This window comes from Halictus rubicundus, chromosome 9 (assembly GCF_050948215.1).
Source record: "Halictus rubicundus isolate RS-2024b chromosome 9, iyHalRubi1_principal, whole genome shotgun sequence".
NCBI classification, from domain to species: Eukaryota; Metazoa; Arthropoda; class Insecta; order Hymenoptera; family Halictidae; genus Halictus; species Halictus rubicundus.
The window spans coordinates 2871979-2896669 of NC_135157.1; the positions used below are offsets into that span (position 1 = coordinate 2871979).

At 38.7% G+C, this 24691-nt stretch overlaps 1 protein-coding gene across 1 annotated transcript in view; it reads right to left on the reverse strand.

Moving 5' to 3' along the window:
* The window catches only part of Neto (Neuropilin and tolloid-like), a 281903-nt gene that overhangs the window by 27181 nt on the left and 230031 nt on the right, over window positions 1–24691 (reverse strand). The window contains exons 6-8 of the mRNA XM_076793432.1: window positions 21973–22130; window positions 19712–19961; window positions 12398–12513 (exon numbers count right to left, since the gene is read on the reverse strand). Of these exons, the coding sequence (XP_076649547.1) occupies window positions 12398–12513; window positions 19712–19961; window positions 21973–22130 (524 nt within the window). The remainder of the gene's footprint in view (window positions 1–12397; window positions 12514–19711; window positions 19962–21972; window positions 22131–24691) is intronic.

The following is a 24691-nucleotide window of genomic DNA, read 5'->3' on the forward strand; positions in this document are numbered from 1 at the left end:
GTGCCGTCTGGTTTCCATTAGTATTTACCTGGGTGTACGGGACGAGATAAGTGGTAGGGGCGCTCTTTCCATTAGACGAGAATAAAATTGGATAGAACGGCCGGGCACCGAGAATCCCCCCCCCCCCCCCCCAACGCCCCCGCGATTCCGTCCTGCATTCTGTCTGTACCGTCCATTTCGCGGCCGTGTTTCTATGCGAGTGGAACCGGTATCGCGGTCTCCTATCGCTCTGTGCTTTATTGCAGTCATGAGACCCAACCAGGTTGACGTTGCTATGGAACGACAGTGAAGGACGCGACACACGAGACGCGCGCGCGAGAGAGAGAGAGAGAGAGAGAGAGAGAAGGGGGGGTCGGGGAATCAGTACGTGCGTACTTCGTTCAATGGAGAAAGCAATTTCTTCCTTCCGACGGGGATCGCTCGAATTTTAATTAATTCGGTGAACTTCCAGAAGTCGCGTGTAGTCCAGAAATTTTTCAGAAGCAAGATAGAGCAGACGGACCGTGCGGTCGAACTTGCGGAATTAATTTCAGAATTAAAATAGGAAGTAATAAAGTCCATCATCGTCTGGCCTTTAGCAAGTCTGCTGAAGAGTGTTGTATTCTACCAGCTTGGCTACTCTTTTCTCCGGGCACGCAATATTTTCTTAAATGTTATATCTACGACACATGTTCTATACGTTCTCGTTTTATAAAGTTAAATTAGAGGTTTATATTCTGTAGTAATTATTTGGGAATTATCTGTAATTGTTTCGAAACTATATTTTTCAATTAGTTTCGTTTAGGTAACATATATTAGTTTTGACTTCTATTTAGACATAGGGAACCTAAAGCAATTCCTCAGCAAGAATTTTAAATCTGACTTCATAATTATAACGTTATGCTTTTCCATCTTTTGAGAAATTTAAATTTTATCGTGGGTAATGCAATTGAAAAATAAACGGCGGTGGGTGCAAGGTTGATGAAAAAGTGGGAACGTGATATGGAGAAGTATTGAAATGGAATTCACAGGATAAGAGGTTCAAGGTGGCAAAAAGACATTGTATTTAAACACCCTTCATGTTCAGGAGATTTAGCACTCAGCGACTTTTCCTCACAAAGGTCAAATCTGGGCTCAAGGGAATCCATTTTGTGCGAAAGTCAGAGGATAAGGCAAGAGCTCGTCAAAAGCTTTAGAGAATATAACGTACAGGACTGTTTTAAACAGTATTGCCATCGTCTGCAGTAGTGTCTTAATCTAGGGGATTATTTTAAAAGTGATCATATTTGTTGCGAACAGAAAGCCTAAATCGCGCAGCGTATGATGCCGTTCTTTTACTGTACAAAAATAATAATCTTATGTAATGTACAGCATGTACATTTTTGTACAAGAAATCTGAGCGCAAAAATTAATTTCCACGAATGATCAAAATAGATGGTACATATTCATCAAACATCCGCATAGAACAAAATTGACGCGACTTCGCCAGAAATGTTTGCAAATCGCAAATCAACAACACAAAAAACACAACAAAAATGCAAAAAAGAACAACAGTCTACAACGTAGATAAGGTAATGTACATTGAAACCAATAATATGCGTATAGTTAATCAAAATCAATGACTACACTAGTCTCGTTTCTCTTGTATAGAACGACGCATACAACAATAGAGAAATCTAGAATTAATTGTAAACGTGTTTGAATAAATTACTTCCTTTCCTAAAGGCTCGGGTCGCTTTAGTTAGCTCTAAAAAATTCTTTCGTCGTTCATATAATCCCCGTGCAGCTTCAGGGTGATTAAAGAAGCTTCTTGGAACGGAAACGATGTCGGGACCATTTTTTACTTGGCTCTGCCATGATATAACTTCGTGTCGCACAGGCAGGCAAGTAAAAAAGTCGCGAGACAAATGCGATGGCAACATGGATTCTGTATGGGGGTTAAGATAAATTTTCACGGAGTGTGCACGGTCTGTGCCACGTCAATCGATACAGTTGTCGATTACACAGTCATGGTTATGTTCTTTGACATAGCTGAAAGGGGCTCCATGCATTCACCCAACCAGCATTTCATACAAAACGAAATTAGGAATCAGCAAACGCCACTGGCGTTCCTGTCGATTGTATAATTTTAAAATATACTTGGCAGTCGCTGGGCATGGTTTATCGTAGGTATAGTTCCACACAACAGTAAGTTCCTGTAAACCTCGCCACGCCTAAAATTACACAAGCAGATGAGAACAATTCTTAACGCAAATGCGCTGAACCCGAATCTTCAATCAGTTTGTCAAGATTGGTTCTGGTTTTCACATATTATTCCAACAGGTGATTAATATCTTAGTCGGAATGCAATCTGGATTCACCAAATTTTGCTTTTTCATGTGTCTGTGGGATAAACGTGCAGCTGCCCATCATTATGTGAGAAAAGATTGGCCAAGTCGTGGTAATTATGAGCCAGGAATATAAAACGTCTCCTCTGCACACCTTGTGAACCCTCCTGTCCCCTCTTCGCATCAAACTAGGCCTTATGAAGAACTTCGTCAAAACGCTCAACCGTGGGCTTTTCAGTACTTAATCAGGCTGTTTTCCAAATTGTCATACGCAAACATCAAAGAAGGAATATTTGTCGGACCTGATATTCGAAAACTAATGGCCGACGGAAACTTTACCAAATGTTTAACGCCCGATGAAGCGGCAGCATAGGCATCATTTCAAGGTTGTCGCAGCTTTCTCGGTAACTGCAAGTCCCCGGATTTCAAGCAAATAATCGACAATTTGTTGCAAAATTACCGCAAGATTGAAGCTCGAAAGTCTCTCAAGATTCATTTCCTGCATTCCCATCTCGATTTTTTCCCTGAAAACTTGGGCGATAGGAGCGACGAGAATCGAAAGACGATAACGAAAGGCGATAGGATTTTGGGATGATGGCATCATGAGCGACTACTGTTGTAGTTTAATGCGTGAAATCGATCCCAAACAATACGAACGACTCAGTTCAACCGATCTTCATTTCTGACTTATCACTTTTAATCGAATAAAATGGCCTTCAATTGGAAAAACTTGTAAAAAATCAATTTATTGAATATATCTCGAAAACTAGAAGAAATTTTAAATAACGGGTTGAAGATTCCGATTCAGCCCCCTAAATTACCTTAGAAACAACTTTTGGTTGCTCCGGTCCAAAACCGTGTATACTTGTGTTATGCAATAGGATATACAGGGTGTCCCACGTAACACTTTTCACGATTTTTCAAGTACGTGCGATAATCTGACAAACAAATATTTTCAACAAAAGTTGATCAGCGATTTTCGATTGGCTATACATTGCAATAAAAAAAGTTCGAAAAAAATTTTTTTTAGTATCGTCAAGGTCACCTTCACTTTTTTAAATGGTACTTTGTATTTTTGACTTAACAGTATTATGGCCCGTATCATGACGAATTCAACGACCTAGTATACCATGACTTTCGGATGACCTTCAAGGCAAAGAAATGAAAATTTCAACAAGAAATGACAGTCTGCTCGAATGGGTGATGATAACTTGTGTTTATTATTAAGACTCGAAATTACATTCAATTCAGGAACCTTGACTAAATGAATGCAAACGATTTCGTGAAAAAGTCACATCAAATGTTCGAAATGTGATCCATGTTGTTGTAGACACAATTCCGTTCTACGTAGTAAGTTTGCATTGGTTGGTCTTACGATACTGTCGTAGCGAAGTTCTTCGCATGCTGTACGAATTCGCTGCTTTAAATGTTCCTTATTTTGTATTGGAACAGCACAAACTATCGACTGTAAATGACCATAAAAAAAATCAAGTGGTGACAAATCAGGGGACTGTGGTGGCCAAGCTAGAGTTATTATCACCCATTCAAGCAGACTGCCATTTTTTGTTGAAAGTTTCATTTCTTTGCCTTCAAGGTCATCCGAAACGATACGGGCTATAATACTGTTAAGTCAAAAATACAATGTGCCATTTAAAAAAATGAAGGTGACCTTGACAATACTAAAAAATAATTTTTTTCGAACTTCTTTTATTGCAATGTATAGCCAATCGAAAACTGATCAACTTTTGTTTAAAATATTTCTCAGATTATCACAAGTACTTGAAAAGTCGTGAAAAGTGTTATGTGGGACACCCTGTGTATTCAGAATTTTCCCATGCATACAGATGCAAGTAAAATATTTAAAAACATGTACTTCTACATAAAATATTCTATGATTAGAACAATATTTGTAAAACTTGCTTTTTAAGCCAACTTTCAGACTTGAGCATGCAGAAAAATATTGAAATAAATAAAACATTTTCCCCGATACACTAGCTTCATATTAATAAGTTTGAATAAAAAATTTTGGTCTCACGAAATTTATTCACACAATTATACACAAGATTACTTTTCAGAGAAGTCTTAATATCCTATGAACTACTGTTGTAGTTCGTGCTACGGAACCCCTCAATTGAACGCTTCCCTAGAAAATCTTGTGGAATACGGAATAAAGAGAACCTTTATAAAAATGAGGGAAAGTTTTTAAATAATGAAAGGCTCCGGATGATTCGATCCGTGACGGACAAACAGTTTACTTTTATTTAGTACTTGTGGAATCCGTCTGTTTTTCCAAATCAAGAGTTTCCCAATAGTTTAATTGGGCAGTCCTTCGAGTAAGAGACAGCGGCCCATTCTGCAATGCTGCCGAGGTCCAAGAGAAGAACTGTTCCTCAAACGGTCTCGACACGACTGATTTCTTTTTGCATCAGGTGTGTCAGGAGGATAGCTCGTTAATCGTCGACAGTCGCTCCTTGGCGATGCGATTAATATTTCGATTTCGTATTTCCATGAAAGACAGCGGGTCGTTCCGATCTCGAGAGACAACGTTCGGTCAATTAACCCCCGATTTCGTTTCTTCTTATGCGACCCTCGAGGAAGAGAGTCTCGCGAAGTAGCTCGTTAGGGCCGAGTCTAAGGAATAGAAGCGACGGAAACGAGGCTCTGACAGAGCTCGTACTGTTCCTCCTTGCAAGTCGAATGTTAATGTTCAAAGAACCGTCCGCAAATAATGTTCAACCCGTCCGATCCAACTGTAAAGAAGCTTTCAAGTTAAACCGCAAAAACGGTCTTTGTGGTCACTCGTTCCGTAATATTCATCCGTAAGATCGCGGTCTTCTTATCCCCACACCCCACCACCGCCAGGCAGAAGATCACAAGCGAACGCGATTACACTGGCGGCGCAGAATCGTTCGGCAATAGTCCCGTGTCCGTTCGATTTGTCTGGCACAAAGCAGCGCGCGCGGAAGCTGCCCTCCCTAATCCCACGTACCTGGGGATCCGGTTTTATTTTCCGGAGACCTGACGAGCGTGGAAAAAGCGACTGTTGTAAACAACTCCGCGTGTGAGAAAAAGAAAAAAAAAAAGAGTTGGCGCACGCGTTACCAGTTTGTCGAACGCGGACGTTGCTGTTGCTGGTTCCCTTCGTGGCACGACGATTGCTTTTCATACTGTACTCCTTGCTGCCGGGCACGTCCCGACCAGTTGTAAAAACCATTCCGAGTTATTGCGCGATATGCAACCGCGGGCCATTGTGAGTTTTAGCCAATAGCCGTTCCCCGATTTTTAATTTCGTTCTGTACCACGGGGCTCCATGCGCCGCGCGTATCGAAATCCTTGGATCGGTGAATGACGATGCTGGCAGTTTTGCCGAAGAATACACCCATAACTGTGTATCGGTAACTTCATCAACACGCATCGTCACGGATCGCGTGACACGAATTTTTTCGGAATTATTTGACACGTACGTGTTTTCATCGGTCATCGGCCGTGTCGAAGGGGTGAAAATTCTCCCCGATGTTGCGTTGGAATGAAAAAATATATAAGTGAAGTGTGAAACTACACCTACAGTCAGTTACAAAGGCTACGTGTATTTGATGAATTTATTATATTTAATGATGATAAAGATGATCTCTGATTTACTTATGGAGGTACTATACAGAGTGGTCCAATAACTTTAATCATTTTGAACTAATTGTTCGGTGATATCATCAGTCAAAGTAGGAAATTGGTAACATACATGTTTAGTAGATCCTGTTCGAAATCTCATTACGAGCCAAGGAAACAAACAAGGAAATATACAAGGACAATTTGAACAAAAGATGTCTATAATTTCAGTTTCCAATTCAAAATTTGTTTTCTTTAGATTTTTTAGTTTAGCAAAAAACGCGGTTCAAAACATCCTGTAGTTTCAATGCTTCGGTACCAAGAGTTATTATTTTACATATATGTTTTTTCTGCTATAAGATGCTACATTGGATGTTGATTCATTTTTTTTTATTTGAGAAATTCATACAATATCATTATTTAGTTGAAGTGTCAATTTCTGTACAAACTTATTCCGAGTTGTCAAAAGGTATGTAAAAAATTGCTTCGTATTCTAATCAAATAATCTAATCTAATCAAACGGAGGAGAAAATTATTAATGTTTGGTGCTTGAAATGAAGAAATTGTTCCGGAAACCGATATTCTTTATTTAAACATCATCGTGCGATGTTATACGCGGAAATAAGTATTGAAGATATTTTAAGTGGCCTACATACAGTGACTCCCAAAAATATTCGGACACTAGCTATAACTAACTTTACAACTTGATAATTCCTTTGTTAATAAAGCAATCGTCCCGGGAATTGTTTCTAGCAATAAAAGATCTATTAATGTTGATAAACATAAATAATTTATTTGAAAAATGTACATAAATTCCATAATAAAAATTAGTAAAAGAAATAATGTACCATTTTTGGCTCACAAAAATATTCGGACAATATTAATTTTTCAATTTATATAATGTAATTTAGCATTACAAAATTTGTTTAATACTTCGTGGCATAACCATTTTGTTTAAGAACATGTCTTAACCTGTTTGGCATATTGTTTGTAGTTTTTTAAAAATATTCAACAGTTATATTCGACCGCTCAGTTGCAAGTCTTTGTTTTAATTCAGCTATCGATGTAATTGGGGTTTTTCGAATTTTTCTATCCAATTCATCCCATAAATTCTTGATAGGATTAAGGTCCGGTGATTGGGGCGGCGAATGAAGAATTTTGGGGCAGCGGTATAATAAAAATTCTTGCACAATACGTGACTTGTGCTTGGGGTCGTTGTCTTGGTAAAACTTGGAAGTATTATTAAGCCCCATCTTTTCAGCACTTTGAATTAAATTATTTTTGAGTATATTTAAATAATGATTTTTGTCCATGATACCGTCAATAAACACTAGGTTACCGACTCCATATGACGAAATGCAACCCCAGACCATTACGCTGCCTCCGCCGTGTTTCACTGTACCTCTTGTATTTTCAAAATTAAACTCTTTATTCGCTTTCCGCCGCACCATAGTTCTTCCGTCGGAATTGTACAGATTGAATTTGCTTTCATCAGCAAATATGACATGCTTCCACCATGTCTCATCCTTAGAAATTAGCTCTCTTTCAAAGGTTTTTCGTTTATTCCTATTCTTTTCGTTGATAAATGGTTTCTTTCTAGCTACTCTTCCAATGTAACCAGCTTGAGTCAGCACTCTCCGAACTGTTTCGGCTGAAACATTTTTGGAGCTTTCGCCTAATAGTTCACTAACTAGTTTTGGAGCACTTAAGCGCGGATTTTTTTTCACTTTCCGAATAATTTTGCTTTTCTCCCTCGTACATAAGAGACTTGGTATTCCAGTTTGCGGAATAGAATCAATGCGATTCTCAATATAAAATCGTCGACAGATATCTGCAGCAGTACTCTTACTTATACGAAGCATTGCACTAATTTCGCGATAGGCTTTTCCTTTTTCTCGATGAAAAATTACAAGCTGTAGCACATCAAAACTCGTATTCTTTCCTTTGCGACTCATTTTGAACGAATTCACGTTCACTACTGACAGTAGTGAGGTGGCATGGACATCTAATGGTCCACGAGATTCTGTTTATAAACAAACGTTTTCCCGATCTTCGAATATCGCGTCCCCAGAAGGCGATTGCCAGAGAAATATAATACGTGTCCGAATATTTTTGTGAGCCACAAATGGTCCATTATTTCGTTTAATAATTTTTATTATGAAACGTATGTATATTTTTCAAATAAATTATACATGTTTATCATCCTTAATAAATGTTTTATTGCTAAAAACAATTTCCAGGGCTATTGCTTTATCAACAAACGAATTATTAAATCATAAAGTTAGTTGTACCTAGTGTCCGAATATTTATGGGAGTCACTGTACATTTTTTGATTTTCCTCCCGAATCGCCATTGAAATGCCGCGCTGTGCAACTTAATCTTTGGACTCAGAATTCAAATTGCGCGCGGAACTAGTCCGGGCGGTTCCGATAGTGGAGATAGTGTTTCCGAAAGGGTTGGTGAATAAAAAAAATACAGATTGAAATGGGGCAGCGAGCCAAGATAGGTTGGGGTAGCTATGGGTTAGGGGAACTAGGTACTCGAACCGCATCGATTCTCGTTTGCCGGATACGATCAAAGCAACTCTCGCGCGGTGCGAAACAAGGGCAGGATCGAACGGTAGCATATCGCCGGCATTATTTCCCGTTAGATTAATATCCCGTCGGTGCCATGGTGCCGTCGTTGTTCCGGAGGCAGTCTGTTCTGGTCGTTTGCCAGGAGCCCATACTATTTTCCGCCCCCCGGAACCGGAAACACCGTACCGTTCTACGGGACGATACGCATTCGGATATCATGAAACCGCGGGTCGGAGGTCAGGGAAACGAAATGACTGGCTCGGGCCAGCAAAAGCAGGCTTGAATAAATTAATTAACCGCCGCCTGGCCGGGCCGGGCCGGGCCAGGGAGAATGGAAAAGACGCAGGACCCGAAGAAGAGAGGATATTAAGTCTTTGTGAGGATTGCGCGCACCGGAACGCCCGAGATTGCCTACAAAGAACCTCGGCATCAAATGAACGCAATCAACGATTCATGGAATATTAATGGCCGTATCGGGCCCCGATACGATTTCTTCTAAACCACGGTGGATCAAAGAAGTATTTGTACATCCAGTTCTTTTAATATAACTTACCTCGAGAAGGTAGCACAAATATCGTGACGGAGGTTTCAAATTAAAATAAAATTCTTCTCTCTTGTTATCAATATTGAAACATTTGACATCAATATAGGTGTACAATAAATATGAATTTTCTTTGACCTCTATGAAACTATTAAAGTCAAGGAAGTTCTAGTCATTGGAGCAGTAAAGAAAGGCGTTAATGTAATGTACACGTTTTTATGTACACTTAGACACAGACAGAAATGTCATAGTGCAGTTTATGCGAGTTTCAATGACAAATTTTTCTGTAGAAACAGATTCACCACAAAAATTTGTTTAAAAGATAATATATAAACACTTCTACCGGAAGCCTATTAATAGCCTTTTTAATAATTGTACTGTACCAAAAGGAAGCTCATAAATCATCTTTTATATAATAGTCTCAAATGAAATTGGTAGAGTAACGTTTAAATTAAGAAATAATCACCGGTAGTTAAAATATCTCTATCAAAATTTGTATACGGAAACCACAGAGATAAGCGTGCTATAGAACGCTTAAAATCGCTCAACTTTAAACACGCATAACTTTTGAATCAGTGAATTCCTCACATTAAAACTTCGACTTTTTTGCATTTTCTCGTCAAGAACTACGGGATTATACAAAGAAAAGTTAAGAATTTCTGGGTTGCCAAGGTGAAGTTTAACCGATGCAGCATTCTTAAACTGCTTTTAAAGAGGGAAACGAGTTCGGAAGAGGTATCAAAGAGTCACCGAGCAAATCCAACGAGGGAGATGGATCAGTAAACCGTAAACTTTGCCCTACGAAAGTCTGTAAAGACGTTAGATTCGTTCTTTTACTCTTTAATTCGAGCCAATCTGTGCACAACGTACGGATATTTCTAGTTTAAAACTGGATAACAAGACGATTATAGCGCCTCGTCAGTGAATTTCGCGAATATAGCGAGACCAGTAACATGACTCTAGCTAAAACATAGCCGTCCTCGAAATAAATTAATTAGCCTCGCCGAGATAGATGGAAGCTGCGTAAAAGGGTGGAGAACGATTAAGTCTAGGCGACCTGCTAGTCTTGCGACAGTGCATTCCCAGGATCCTGGGATTTGGTACTAAGAAACGGAAAGCCCGTATAATTCCGGGCATAAAACAATGACGTATTCGCAAGAAACGAGGACCGAGTGCCGCGAGTTCATGTCACATACCATGTTAGCCGCCGCCGCGCCGCGCTGTGTGTTTCTCCATTTGCTTATTTCGATAATTTAGCAGAACGTATTCCGGATATCCATCATTGAAGGGTTTGTCTCACGGTTGCAATTAGAAATGGAATATACCTACTCTTCCTGTATATTACTCGTTGTCTTTTGAAATGTCTCGCTCGGGAGACATGTCACAGCAACGAAGTACGCTGCAAGCAGTAGTGTGTGCGACAAACGAAGACACCTTATTAAAGATCCATTTTACCATTCCTTCGCTACAGTGTCCCAAAGTTCCTTCGAGATCTTTGAAGTTTCGCAGTTTCTATCTAAATATACATGCATAAAGCAGCGCGACGATGCTCGCCCGTCGGCTGATAATGCAAATAGTGTTAATCGTGACGTTTCTTAGACAGAATTAGTTAGGAGACCTGCATTGTCCTCGGGGCCAACGACGCGAAGCAAATGTGAAAAAGAGAGATGTAATTGTAGATAGACCGCGGATCTTTATGCAAAATAAAAATTGAAGAGCTCAGGGCTACAAACGGTCAGCTCGATTTCGACGTGACTGCACACTTCGATTTTCGGAATCGTTCGGAGCAACAAACAGTCACAGCGACTGTAAACATTTGGGGCAACAAACGGTCAGCTCGATTTAGACATGACTGTCCACTTACAGTTTTTAATCTTCGGGGCAACAAACAGTCACAAACGTCTCATGATTTAACCGTTTGTTGCACCGAACTATCGAAAAGATTTGTTCTTTCACAGTCACGTCGAAATCGAGCTAACCGTTTGTTGCCCCGAGCTCTTCAATTGTCTGCAGCAACTGCAAGACGCAGTAGTCATTTAAAAAGTTCTTTCTCTTTTTAGTAATCTTGGAAATTTGCAAACGGTAAATTGACATTCTTAAATTCTTTTAACCTTTTAAAAATAACAGTTATTCTAAAATGTTCTATGATAAAAATCATTCATAAAAAATTGATTGTTATTGAAATTTAACACAAAATATAAAGTAAAAAATTCGAAGAACAAAATGATTAAAAAATATCGACTTTCATACTCTTTGGTTGCAAATAACAGTTATTAGTGTCCAAAAAATTGGATCCTCCTCGATAACTGTTATCGATGAAGAAAAACTGTTTCGATTGCTCGAAGCAGTTATCGATGACAGAAGTTCATTTCGATTGCTCATAACAGTTATCAATGAAAGAAGTTCATTTTGATCGCTGATAACAGTTATTCATAATAATTATTCATGAGAAAATTCATTTCAGTTGCTTATTTAATTACTGAATTGTCTACACTTTTTCAGATGGAGCAAGCCTGTGAAATTCATTGAGAAGGTTTCGTACAATAAGACGAATCAACAGACCATAAGAACAACACAAAATCTGAAAAAATGTTTCAAAATTTTTTCTATAGAATAAATTTATTAAATAATTAATTGTCTACCATTTGAAAGTTGTACTATTTAATAATAACTATTACAAATTTCCTTCATCAATAACTGTTATGAGCGGTCGAAATAGATTTCTCTTATCGACAAGTGTTATGAGCGACTGAAATTAACTTCTCCCATCGATAACAGTTCCAAGCGATCGAAATAAATTTCTCTCATTGATAACTGTTATAAGTGATCGAAATGAATTTCTCTCAACGATAACATTTACCAACAAGAGAAAAAATTTTCGGTTACTTATAATCCTTATTTGTAACCAATACGATTTTAATCGATGAAATACTTGCTATTCCATGACTTTCTTTCTTTTTGATTGTAACAGTTATGGTCTCTGCTTTTGTCTGTTTTAAATTCCACCAACCCGATTTTGCTGTCCCAACACAAGCCGCAACCCAATCCGCTGTTTAGTAACAGAAAACTACAGTGGAAGAAATTTTTATAAGAACATTACTGTTTTCAATAAAAGAAATGTTAATTGATTGATATGAAATAATTCTTACAGAAACTTTGTCCACTGTATCTCTTGCGCTATGGTGTTTTAAGTAGGCGATATTTCGACGGAGCCAAGACAGTGCCCCGCAGGGCAATCTACGCTCGCATTTAAGCTGAAACGAGAAGGAAAGGACGAAGGCGGAAACGATTCGGAAATCGGAAAACATTCAAGAGGCTTTAAAGGCGACGGTGTATTGAATTTAGTCTTGACACACTGCTCGCTTACTCACGTTGCAGACTTGCTCATCCTCGTCCCAACGGAAACGGCAATTGACCCGTCTGTTGCACTGCAAATTCGATGCGATGCAAGTCGCGTCCTCGCAATAGTACTCGTTATCGGCGCACGCTGGAAAAAGCAAAAAAGAATCGAATAAAGAGGCCGTGCATTCGAAATTTCAAATGGTCGGGTCAACGGAGAAGCAATGGCCGCGCGGCGTGTTGTTCACTGTCTACCTTTTATTTATCTTAAATAAAACCTTAAATTGCTCTTTCACACGAGTATGTATGAAACTAATTTTTATCTTCAGCAAAATATTTACTTTCTTCAGAAATGCATATACGAATAAATATTTTATCTTCAATGCTTGGCTACGAAAATGCCGAAATTCTGTGTTTCCAGTAAGTCATCATTTACTCGAAATTTTTAATATGTCAAATTCGACTCTAAGTGTTCACTACGAGTCTAAAGGAATATTTTATGAAGAGAAATTGACAACTCGATATTTTTATGCTGCTACTGTGAGAAAATTATTTGGATTTCTAAATACGTGGAGAATTGTTGAAGAAACGTTCCGTAAATCCGAATATTACAGTGAAACGTAATATTTTAATCCTTATAGTATTCGTTGTGTAGAGTAAAATTTAGCATCAACGTGTAACTGGTGGCTGCGTGTTTTTTAAATTTCACGAGAATTTTATTTTGTTACGGTGCTGTTGTTCTTACAATCGAGAAATAACGACTGTTATTGTATTCCCATTCTCCAACAAAGGAATATTTTCACAGGACTGTGACATGCACCTACGCTATGTTATTGTTATTGAAAATATGTTATCTAGAAGCATTGTTATTCACTACATCAAAAGTACGTAGCGCTATGTATTCGTAATTTTTTGCTACATTGAATCTCTCGGAGAACGAATGACTCTACAATGATATTGAATAATTTAAATTGAACATATATTTTGAAAACAAACAATCATTGGCGGTGTAATCCCATTCACTTTAGACCATATTCCACTTCGTCCTCTTCATCACGCAAATATGTATGCATGTACATCAAGACAGAGCTTTCAAACTAAACGATGAAAATGAGTAGCGTTCACTTGTTTGGACAGGTTAACATTTATCAAGGTCGTTTCGCTGTTTGATTGTGGCTGGATCATCCATTTAGTTCATTGAAAGTAGTTCACGACACGAAAGCTGTGTGACGATTGAAGGCAATGTTTGAAGTGTTATATGAGTACCCAATCAAACAACGGACATACCGTCAAATGAAAAATTCATTTTTAAGGTTGTGCGAGGCTCGGGTACTCGCAGGCCCCGAATAAATATACCAACATACACAGTAGGGATCGAATTGTTCGCGGCAGTATCAGAATTTATAGCCAGCCGCGCTTTTCAATTTATTGTTAGGGGAAACGCTTGGAGCGCGAACGATCGTGGCGCGGCCGCGGAGATTTTCATTTAAAATCTTGTCGTACAGGAGATAGGGAAATAAGTGAATTTCCCGGGTCCGCGGGCAAGTCACTTGTAAGATATTAGTTTCGCAGGAAAGGCAGGTGTGGAGGAGCCCGGAATTCTTCCCGTGCCGAGATAGAAGCGGCGAATTCCGTACGTGCGGCAACTGCACCGCGCCGGCAGCTTACTCCCATTTATCATTCAGGCGGGATCGCCGACATTAATATAAAATTCGAATCGTTTCTCTGCCAATTATTGCTGCCAACGATGTGAACTTGTTAGGCAGATTATCCATTTCCCTTGGAAAGATTATCCATTTCATTTGCGATTATCGCCGGTGGACGCTCGGACAAAGTACGCGTCGGGGATCGTGTTAATTGATCATGTCTAACGAATAAACACGCGTTTGAATTGCGACTTTCGGACCGTAATGCGAATGTCAATAACGAGCGTATCGGTCGAGATGCGATTGATCTCCGGTTCCCGTTTGCAGAACCTGCGTAATACATGTATAGCTTGAAGCTCTTTGCTGGAGATGCCATAACGGTATCCCGTTTCCTATTGGAAGAGGATTATCTTCGTAAGATCGGCTCAAACAGAGTGAGCGTCAAGTGCTGTTTGTTAGTCGTATTTCTGTAAGCTGCATTACACGCTATGACAGATCACGTTTGACAGACGAAGTTCTCATCTCCTCGAGTTTATTTCTTGTGTGCTGTATTCGAACGAATCGGTTTAAACAAGAATGTAAACTTTTGAAACGGTACAACTGAAGTTATTAGTTCCTAAAATAAATCGAGGAATAGTTTTCACTTTGATCATTGAGTCTTGTTCTGAACAGTGTTGATGATTTTATGTAAGAAACAATTACGTAACTATAACTACAAAACTATATATATCTTCTATATAACTATGTACAGTGGCTCACGAAAGTATTTGAACGCTTACGTTTACAAATTTTAATGAATAAAATAAGATGTACTAAACTAATCTGTATAGAATAATTTGGTATCTGTAGTAAGGGGGGAGCCTCAAGATTATGTCAGTAAAATTTGAAAAGGATTCAACAGCGTAGGCAGAAGTTATGATATATTTATTAGAAACACGCGTAATAAGTGACTCAGTATTCGAACGCTGTAACGCTGTTGATATGTTTTCATCTTTCTTAGAAAGGAATGTACACATTACTACTAAATGAAAACATTGGTACGTTCAGTTGGTGTTAAGGCATCGTTTCCGTAACAGCAACATAGAACTGTGCACAGTAGTAGTTAAAATGAAGACTAAAAACTCAGAAACACAAAAGTGTGAAAGAGAAATGAAACTTCGATTGCATAAGGATGGAAAATCATATAACGAGATTGCAGAAATTATAAACAGAAGTAAGTATACAATACATTATATTATTAAAAAATCAAGAAATGAAGAAACAATTGCGAACAACGCTCGATCAGGTCGACGAAAGAAATTAACTGAAAGAGAACAGAAAATTATCATTCGCGAAATAAAAAAAGATTCTAATATATCCGCTCCTAAACTCACAAATATGGTAGCTGATATGTTTCATAAAGAAGTTCATCCCGAATTATGTCGACGAATCTTACGAAATAATGATTTTCATGGCAGTGTACCACGAAAGAAGCCATATATTAATGCGGTAAATCGAAAAAAAGACTGGCTTTTGCAAAAGCATATCTCAATAAAGATCATTTTTTCTGAGATAAAGTCATCTTTTCGGATGAGTCTAAATTTAACATCTTTGCCTCAGATGGTCAAAATTATGTTTGGAGAAAACGAAATACGGAATTGGAAATTAAAAATTTACACCAAACAGTGAAACACGGAGGTGGATCGGTTATGGTGTGAGGGTGCATGGCAGCAAGTGGCACCGGAAATTTGGTATTCATTGATGGAATACTCGATAAACATAAGTATTTAAATATTTTAAGGAACAACCTTAAAGAAAGTGCCCGCAAATTAGGATTATTGGAAGACTTCCACTTCCAACAAGATAACAATCCCAAGCATACTGCAGGAATTGTGAAAGAATGGATCATATATAACACACCACATATGTTAACTACTCCACCGCAAAGTCCAGACATAAATCCAATTGAAACTTTATGGACGGAAATCGGAAAAAGATTAAATAAATATCAAATAACTTCAAAGGAGGTATTGAAACAAAAAATCATAGAAGTATGGAATTCCATTGAGTGTACTTTTACAAAATCATTGGTTTATAGTATGGAACGTCGATTGAGATACATCGTTATATACTGCTAAAGGTGGTCCAACAAAATATTAACATTAAATAATGTAATAATATATGTAGCGTTCGAATACTTTTGTGAGTCACTTATTACGCGTGTTTCTAATAAATATATCATAACTTCTGCCTATCCTGTTGAATCCTTTTCAAGTTTTACTGACATAGTCTTGAGACTTCCCCCTTACTACAGATACCCAATTGTTCTATACAGATTAGTTTAGTACATCTTGTTTTATTCATTAAAATTTGTGAACGTAAGCGTTCGAATACTTTCGTGAGCCACTGTATATCTTCTAGTAGAAATGTGCACATTCTTCTCGCTCAATCGAATAAATGTACAGTGGCTAGCAAAAGTGTTCGTACACAAGAATAAATTTTCTCCAGCCTAATTTTACCAACTTTTTAACACTGGAACCGAGCACGAAACGCGACTGATAATTGCTTTGTTATAACGATAAGACTGCATTTATTCAGATTTCATATAATTTTTCTTACAACATGTACTTGAATAAAAAAGTTCGTTAAAAGATGTTAGGAAAACATTTTCTTGATTCCAATAATCGCGAAAGGAAAAATTAGAAACAACTTTGACCCGCCCGGTAGTTTTAGTTTCCACGGCATTTTCATGTAAAGTAATGCCGTTGAAGTCGCATTCTTGATTATCAAATTTCGTTACGTAAGAACTTCAAAAACTCAACAATATCAAATTTAATGAATTCTCATTCTTATGCACGAACATTTTTATGTACCACAATAGATTCGGCAAAAAATTTCATTAAAAACCGTAATTGGTCGCATCTGAAACTCTCTTGTTCGAACGTGCACGTTCCCTCTGATGGAAGCAAAGGTGGTCCGTCGAGATTAATAATTTCGTCGGCACAGCAGGCGCATAATCTCCGAGCTCGAATCATTGAAAAATCGACCGTGAGCACGGAACCACTAATACCATTTCGTTTCAGAGCCGAGTGTTTCTTGCTGGCGTTATTTTATTCCACGAAATAGCCATTAGAAGACGTTCCCGGCTAATGGTCGATACGCATAGTTAATGCTCGACGTCGGTCGCTATTTATAAACCCGGCTGAATTGAAAAATAACGCTTTATCTTTCCGGTGATTAGACCGGCAATCACCTAATTCGCGTGATCTCCGGTTTTTCATTTTTTAGTATACCAGGGCAGAGGGCGAGGCGCGTTAATTTACCAGATTTCCATTAGGCCATACTCTTTGACCCTGAACACGAGGGCGGATCGGTCCCGAACGGGGGACGCGTCGTTGTTAACTTTAATGAAACTTAACATCGAAATTGCCTAACCGCGTGCTGCGGACAAAGACTTTCGCAATATTCGCGTGCGATGTAATGGAAATGAAAGTTTCCCTGTCGGGGCAGCAGTGTTCGAGGCGAACAGCAATTACCGGTGCGTGGCTAACTATCGCGTCGAGTATCATTAAAAAAGTGTAATTAGGTTACACGTAGCTTTTGTCCGCGTGTGTCCGCGAGCATCGATCGCGTTCGATAAGTTTTTCCCCGGCGCCCCGGAACCTCGTTTCACGGCAATTAATTTACGACTTTAAACAACTGGCTAATATTGAAGTATCTTTCGAGGGCCCTTTACATTCACCGCTCGCTCAAGGGCTCCATTACTGCGGTCGTTTTTGCGTATGAAACCGCGATTTGTTAAATCATACGTTCGCGTCAAATCGCGATCACGATTCGCACCACACCGCACGCTTTACTGGACTGCTGTTACTGCATTCGTGTTATGACAACGAGTTACAGCATTTTTTCAAAAATGTTTCGAGCAAAAGCTATTCGAGCAAAGCGGTTCATTTGAAACAGGGGGAAAGCCAGTTATGCTACCCATTCTCAAGGTTATTTGCAGATCAAATCGATTTTTTAAAAGCAGGAACTTCATATATCTTTATGCATTGTCACAGTACTAAACTCATTTCCTCTTTTAAGTCCACGATACATTTCGATTTTGCTTTGCGAACTATAGACTCCAAATGCTTCCATAAAAGGAAATCCATTTGGAAACATTTGAAATGTAAATGCAATGAAAAGATATTAAATAATTACAAGAAAACATTAATAGAAAAGTGAATATTTTTGCTTTTTCACAATGTACAGAATGAGTAAATTAGATTCTGTGGCAAAGGAGGGTTTAATTACCATCAAGCGTTCAGAACATTTTTATGGCAATGCTTTTGTCATTTGTCATGCTTTGTTATGCTATTTAAATTTCCTTATGATTTTCCCACACAGGTAAACAGTTTATTATTCAATACTTAATAAAAAGCAGAACAATTCGGCATTTCATTAACATTTTCTTAAAATATTATTACCTCTGATACCATATTTGTCCAACATATGCACAATACTGTTATTCATATTCAATATACGCCCACATAATTAGTTCAACTGCATGGGGTACAATAATGTATGCTTTAATTAAGAAATCAATTGAATCTTTTCCTACGAAAGCGTCTATATAATTTCAGCAATTATCAAATAAAAAATCTAAAACCGAGTGTTCGACCGGCATTGGCAGATTTAATATTAAATTATATCAGTGAAGAGATCGTCGATAAAGTATAAAGGAGACACGCGCTCAATGTGTTAAGGGGAGGTTCCAGTCTAGGTCTTTGAAAGAACCGAATTAATTTTACATGTTTTTACTTCTTCCTCGATATTTAATAAATATGTGACAATACATTGACAATTTTACAAGTTTTCAAGTGTATTGGATTTTTACCTTTACGCAAAACTTCAACACGTTTTTCTTGGAACATCACTTTTTTTAAATGGTCTAAGAAATGTCTCAAAAAATAGTTAATCAATTTGAATGAATCTTTTCTTTAAATTAAACGATACACCTTTTCCGAGGCTGCAATTTTTCAATATATTGAGTTTGTTGAAATGAACTAATTTTTAAGGAATTGTGAAAAAGCTGTGAGACAAACTATCGAGACTTTGAACTATCAGAAAAGGGATGTGGGTTTAATTTCTCGGAAATTTCATGCAGTTTAAGAATATATTTGGTTCACTTGTTTAAGATTTAAAGCCGGGGACCCAGACGTCTCACCGTCCGAAGAGAATTTTTCGATAGCTGCTACGGAAAGCAACGCGGACGCTTATAATTAGACTGCGGATGTTTATGCAGTTTCCAATATTTGTAGACAAATTTTAAGAAAATAGAATGAAATAAAATCCGATTTTTCATGGCAACAGCCTCTGCAGATCCAAAACAAAGAAAAATCGTACTTAATTCTATCGAATTTTATATTACAGCATCTTTTGAAAATTTTCATAAGCCATAAATGCATAAAGATCCGCAGTCTACTTATAATATTTCGATATAATCAAAATCTGTAGAGAACTTATACACCCAAAGGATATATCTAACAAATTCCAAAAACCACAGATTGATATCTAATTTGTTTTGTTAGAAAGACCTGGGTCCTAGACGGGAACCTTCCTTTAAGGTAACAGGAGAAGTGTTTCGACTTTTTCATAAAACAACGCGAACGACGCCGACGGCCACGGGAGGCAGGTTCTACAGCAGGCTGAACAATTAATCGACAACGTTTGTGAACTCACGTTTGTCTCCCGGGTCTCTGTCCCTGAGCGCTGTCATGACCGCCTCGAAGCTGCTGTTCAGTGCTTTCGGCTCGGCGTAAAACCTGACAAAGGCGATATTGGTCGTGAGGACTACGGTGTCGGCGATGCTGCCGCAGAAATTCTTCTCTCTCGCGGACATGTCAGTGCGTTCTGCGAATATGTCCACGAAGTTGGCGTCGCACTCGTTCGGTCGTTGCAGCTTGAAGGGATCCGAAAACGTCAGCTGAATCTGAAAGTTGTACGTATTCACCCCGCGGTGAAGACTGGTGGATCTCTTTTTCCGCGGACTACGAACGGCGCCCACGCTCAAAGGATCCGTACCAATTAGATGGCACATTTTGCGCCGGACGCGATTTCATTTGGCCGGAAAGGACGTCACGGAAAGACGGCAGGATTTAAAAGACCATGTGACAAAGGAGAACGTTTTAAATTACATTCTTTGCTCGTGAGGCGTCACGCGATTCCGATAATCTCGATCGCGTTTTCGAGACTCGACCGTGGACACCGACGCGACGATGAAAATGCTCGCCGTTCGAACTCTCTTTTCCAGCAGGATATTGTACAAACATCCAAATAAAAGGGTTATTTGAATAACCAGCCGGGTTATTCGTTCTGCTAACAATACAATCAAAATACTGTTTATTTTTCTTTTGAAATACATATTCTACGCGCAACAGAAAGAAGTACAAAACTGCGACCGTAATATGAAATTTCGAACGAGCTTGTTCAGAACTTCGTTTTCCAGATTGTTAACATTGCGAAACCGCTGTAGTTTCATTGAAAAGAAACCAAAAATTTCGCTTTAAACCTGGGATCTTTTCAATGGCTAACATTTTACAATTCAAACAGTTGGACAGTTTTTACAGATGGATTTTTCGAAACGAATAATCGTGTAAAATTATTGTGAAATTGAATCTCCGCATTTTATAAGAATTTAAATGGATTCCGCTGTATGTAACAGAACAATAAAACGCGTAATAACGTGTTTCGTAATAAAACACGAAAAATACTACAGGTCCAGTGCTTGAATACGCAATATATGCTATATCAAAAACTCTATTGTAAAAAGGTTATGACAGAAAAAATCGCATCGTCTAAAATTTCTAACTGAGCCCTTAAGCCTTTACGATCTGAATTATTATTTTCAATTTCATTTTTCTATTTAATCGAAATATTTCCATACTGTTTGCAACTATTACATTACAAATACATTTACCTACGCTTCATATAAAAAAAGAGATAAAGCTGATAAATATTATAAAAATATTTGTTTCACATATTTTAACGAATAATGTCAATGTAAATTCCCAATTAATATTTAATATTTAATATTTAGTATACCCAATGAAATATTTATACGCAATTTTGAGGAATTAATAATTATGGTTTGTGCTTCAGAAGGAGATAGTTGAAATCATGATAGCTGTCCATTAAAATTGTGAACCTTAATCAAAACGGAACTTACACACATTTCAGAATGTTTCTATTAGTTTAATATCGAAACTACAGAAAGAATACAACATATTTTAAACTTCCATTTCATTTGGTATTTTTCTTCAGTAAATACGATATCGACAAACATGAAATGTCAATTGTTGATATGTAAATCCACGACACGTATTCTGAAAAATTTTCATTGAAATCGCAGAAAAAGCAATTATAAATAACGACGTTCACTGTTTTTTCGCAATTCCAATTAAAGGCAATGTTTTCAGATATCTTTTTTACACGACAGCTAGTAAACTAATCTTTTTAATATCCCGGAAAAGTTCAAGTCGTTGCAACTCGTGTGAAAGAACTTATTTCGGTTTCAAATGTATATTGAGACCTTTTGACTGACTGTATAAACAAGAATAATTGAATTGAATTTTGATTTGTCACGTGTATGTATGTACGTAATAATGCAATAAATCGTAGCAGTCCGGAAGACCTACGTGTAAGTTTGATCGTGTAAGTTTCAATGTCTATCGTACAGAAAGCTTAAACCTTATCCACTCGACGTCTACGTAGCAAATCTGACGTAACAGCAGCGGGGCAAACAGATATCATGGTTCCAACGATTATCCTCCGAAAACCAGATAATAATGGATTCATAGTAGGGGTTCGCTGAAAATTGTACTTTAAAATGTGTTCAGTTAGCGATAATCGTCGTCCTAACGTATTCACTATCGGTCACACTTACGAACTTTGAAAAGGGTTCTCGCGAGAAGGAGATCCGGAAACGCGAACAGCGCTCTTACCTTCCATCCTTCCTTGACGGTGATGTTCCATAAGCAGTCCAAAGGGATGCCCTCTTTCTCGGAGAGTTTCTTCCTATCGAGCACGTCGTCGCTGTTAATAATCGCTTCCATGCCGCTCACGTTTCTCACACACGGCTCTGGTTCCGGCGGCACCCCGGCTGTGGATCACACAACGACGACGTTGGTATTGCAGTATCACACTACCCGCCCCCAGCTGTCGGCGATATTCAGCCCTCGCAGTTTTTATTTCGCCGCGCTAATAAAACGACTCGAGGATTCGCCACCGGTTCTCCTGAAAGTCAATGGACCGATCCTCGAACAACCAACGAGCTCCAAGCGGCTATAACCCTGCCCGCGCAACCCGCTCCGTTCGCAAATAGAAACGTAGAGGGAGGAGGTGGAGAGAAAAAAAAAGGAAATAAAAAGAAAGAAGGATGAGAAATACCTAGCCATTGTTCCGAGTGTAATTAATTTCCCGTAGTCGTTTCGAATCGTCGTTGTAAAGTTCCCCGGACCGGGAGCACAATAAAACCGTGGTGGGAATTAATCAAACGCGCAAAACAGATTCGAGCGCGGCCCGATTCATTTCCGGCCCTTTCTCGCCAAACGACGACGCCGTTTTGTTTTATCGTCGAGCTACGGTGACGAGTAAACCGACGTGCACCGCGTTAGGAGAAACTATACACGAGAAGTCGAGAAACCGGAAACAACGCCGGAATAATGAGGCGTGTGAAGCAGTCGAATATCGCCGACGCGAATTTCTGGCAGCGTGTCCTGCATACGGAGAGAGAGAGAGAGGGAGACGGATATATAAATACATGGATAGATAGATAGATATATAGGGGGAGAGAGAGAGAGAGAGAGAGAGAGAGAGAGAGAGAGAGAGAGAGGGGGGGGGAGAGAGAGGAAGAGAGCTTCCGGGAAAACGCGTGACGTGTATTGCGCGCAAGAAGTCGTGAAATTTACTGCGCTCCGTGAAATCTAATGCGCTCCTGTCACGGCACACCCGCAAGCTATTTTACCACCCTTGACGCGTCATCGATTCTCATCGCGACGGGGAACAAGCAGCCGATTCGGTTTGAACGCGCTCGATCGTAAAAAAGAGAACGGTTACGCAGCGCTTTTCCGCGCCGACACCGGGAACAGAGAAATCTGTCTGCTGACGATCATCGGGACGGATTGCACCGAGTTCTGCACTCGTCGAGCTGAGTCGATTTCGATACCCGGCTCCGGATCTGCAAAGCGGAAACAAGACTGACCGAATGTGTACTTCGGGAAATGTCGTCTACGTGTGCGTCGTCTAATACGGCGGAACCTCTACATTTGTTATTAACCCCTTGTCATAAAATCACGTTTCAGTGACATCGTGGATTCCGGATGCAAAACTTGACTGTTCCAACCGTCTATCATAAATTTAACACGTGTAACAGCAACTTAATCGTTTTACAATACAATACAATCTATTTCACTTTCCGCCATTGCGTGTACAGGATGTCCCGAAAATGTACTTCCTTGAAAGGGCTGATTTCTGAGGTCATTTGAAGTGACTTTTCGCTTTGAGAAAATATTCTCCGCGACTTCGTTAACACTAAACCTACCGAACCATAAAGAGAATTCATTTGGATTGAATTTATTTGGTTTTTTTGCGGTTCGTGTTATGATACAGGCTCTACTAAATACGTTTATTAAATCATTTCCCACGAAAATATCTTTATAATTTCAGTAATTGTAAAATAAAAAATCTGGAACCGGTCATTTTGACCGGCGATGGTAGGTCTAGTGTTAAGAGTTATTAACACAAAACACGGTCCAATCGGAGCGCGGCTACAGTGGACGGCTATAGCAGTGCTCTGATTGGCTCTTAACTTTCATTAATAGTTCCTTAACGAACAGAGTTGTGCAGAATTACAATTGAATTGCTCCAGGAATTATAATTAATTTCTAGTAATTTCTAATTCAGATCTTCATTCAATTAAACTGCAATCTAATTCGTAATTGCGATTGGAGTACAATTATAAAATACTTTGTAATGAAATTACATAAAATAGCGTTACGTATTATGAACGAAGACGAGGAATAGAAATTACGCCGCATAGACAGCAAACAAGTATATGATAGAAAAACATAAAAATATATCGCACTTCTCCAAAGTTCTGGGCTATAATTTAGAGAGCCGTATTTTAATTATATTGTATGTAAATTACACATCTGATTAAAATAATTAGTAATTGAATTAATTGTAAGGTTTGAATTATGTGATTCAGTTACGACGTTGTTCAATTACTATATAATTGAAATACGATGTAATTCAATCGCGTAATTGAATTGCAATGTCATTGAATTAGCACAACTCTGTTAACGAAGCCGCGGAGAATATTTTCGCAAAGGAAAAAGTTACTTCGAATCAAGCACTTCAAGGAAGCACAACATTTTTGGAACACCCTGTGTACTTACACCCTTCCTTATGTCAATGAATCGAAATTCTAATCGGGGACACGTTACCGAGTCATAAAATCTTGAAATTTCATGTTTGTCCTCTACGTACCATGTGACAGTTCGCGAATTAAGATGGAAGCGTGCAAGTTTCAAGGACGTGTGGAGAGTGCATCGCGAGATCTCTTGAGGCTCCTCTTTCGGTTTGCGATTGTTCTTTCAAACGCGTTCAAATGGAGGAGAATATTCTTTTCCAGTCGATTGCGATTGTTCTACGGGTAACAAA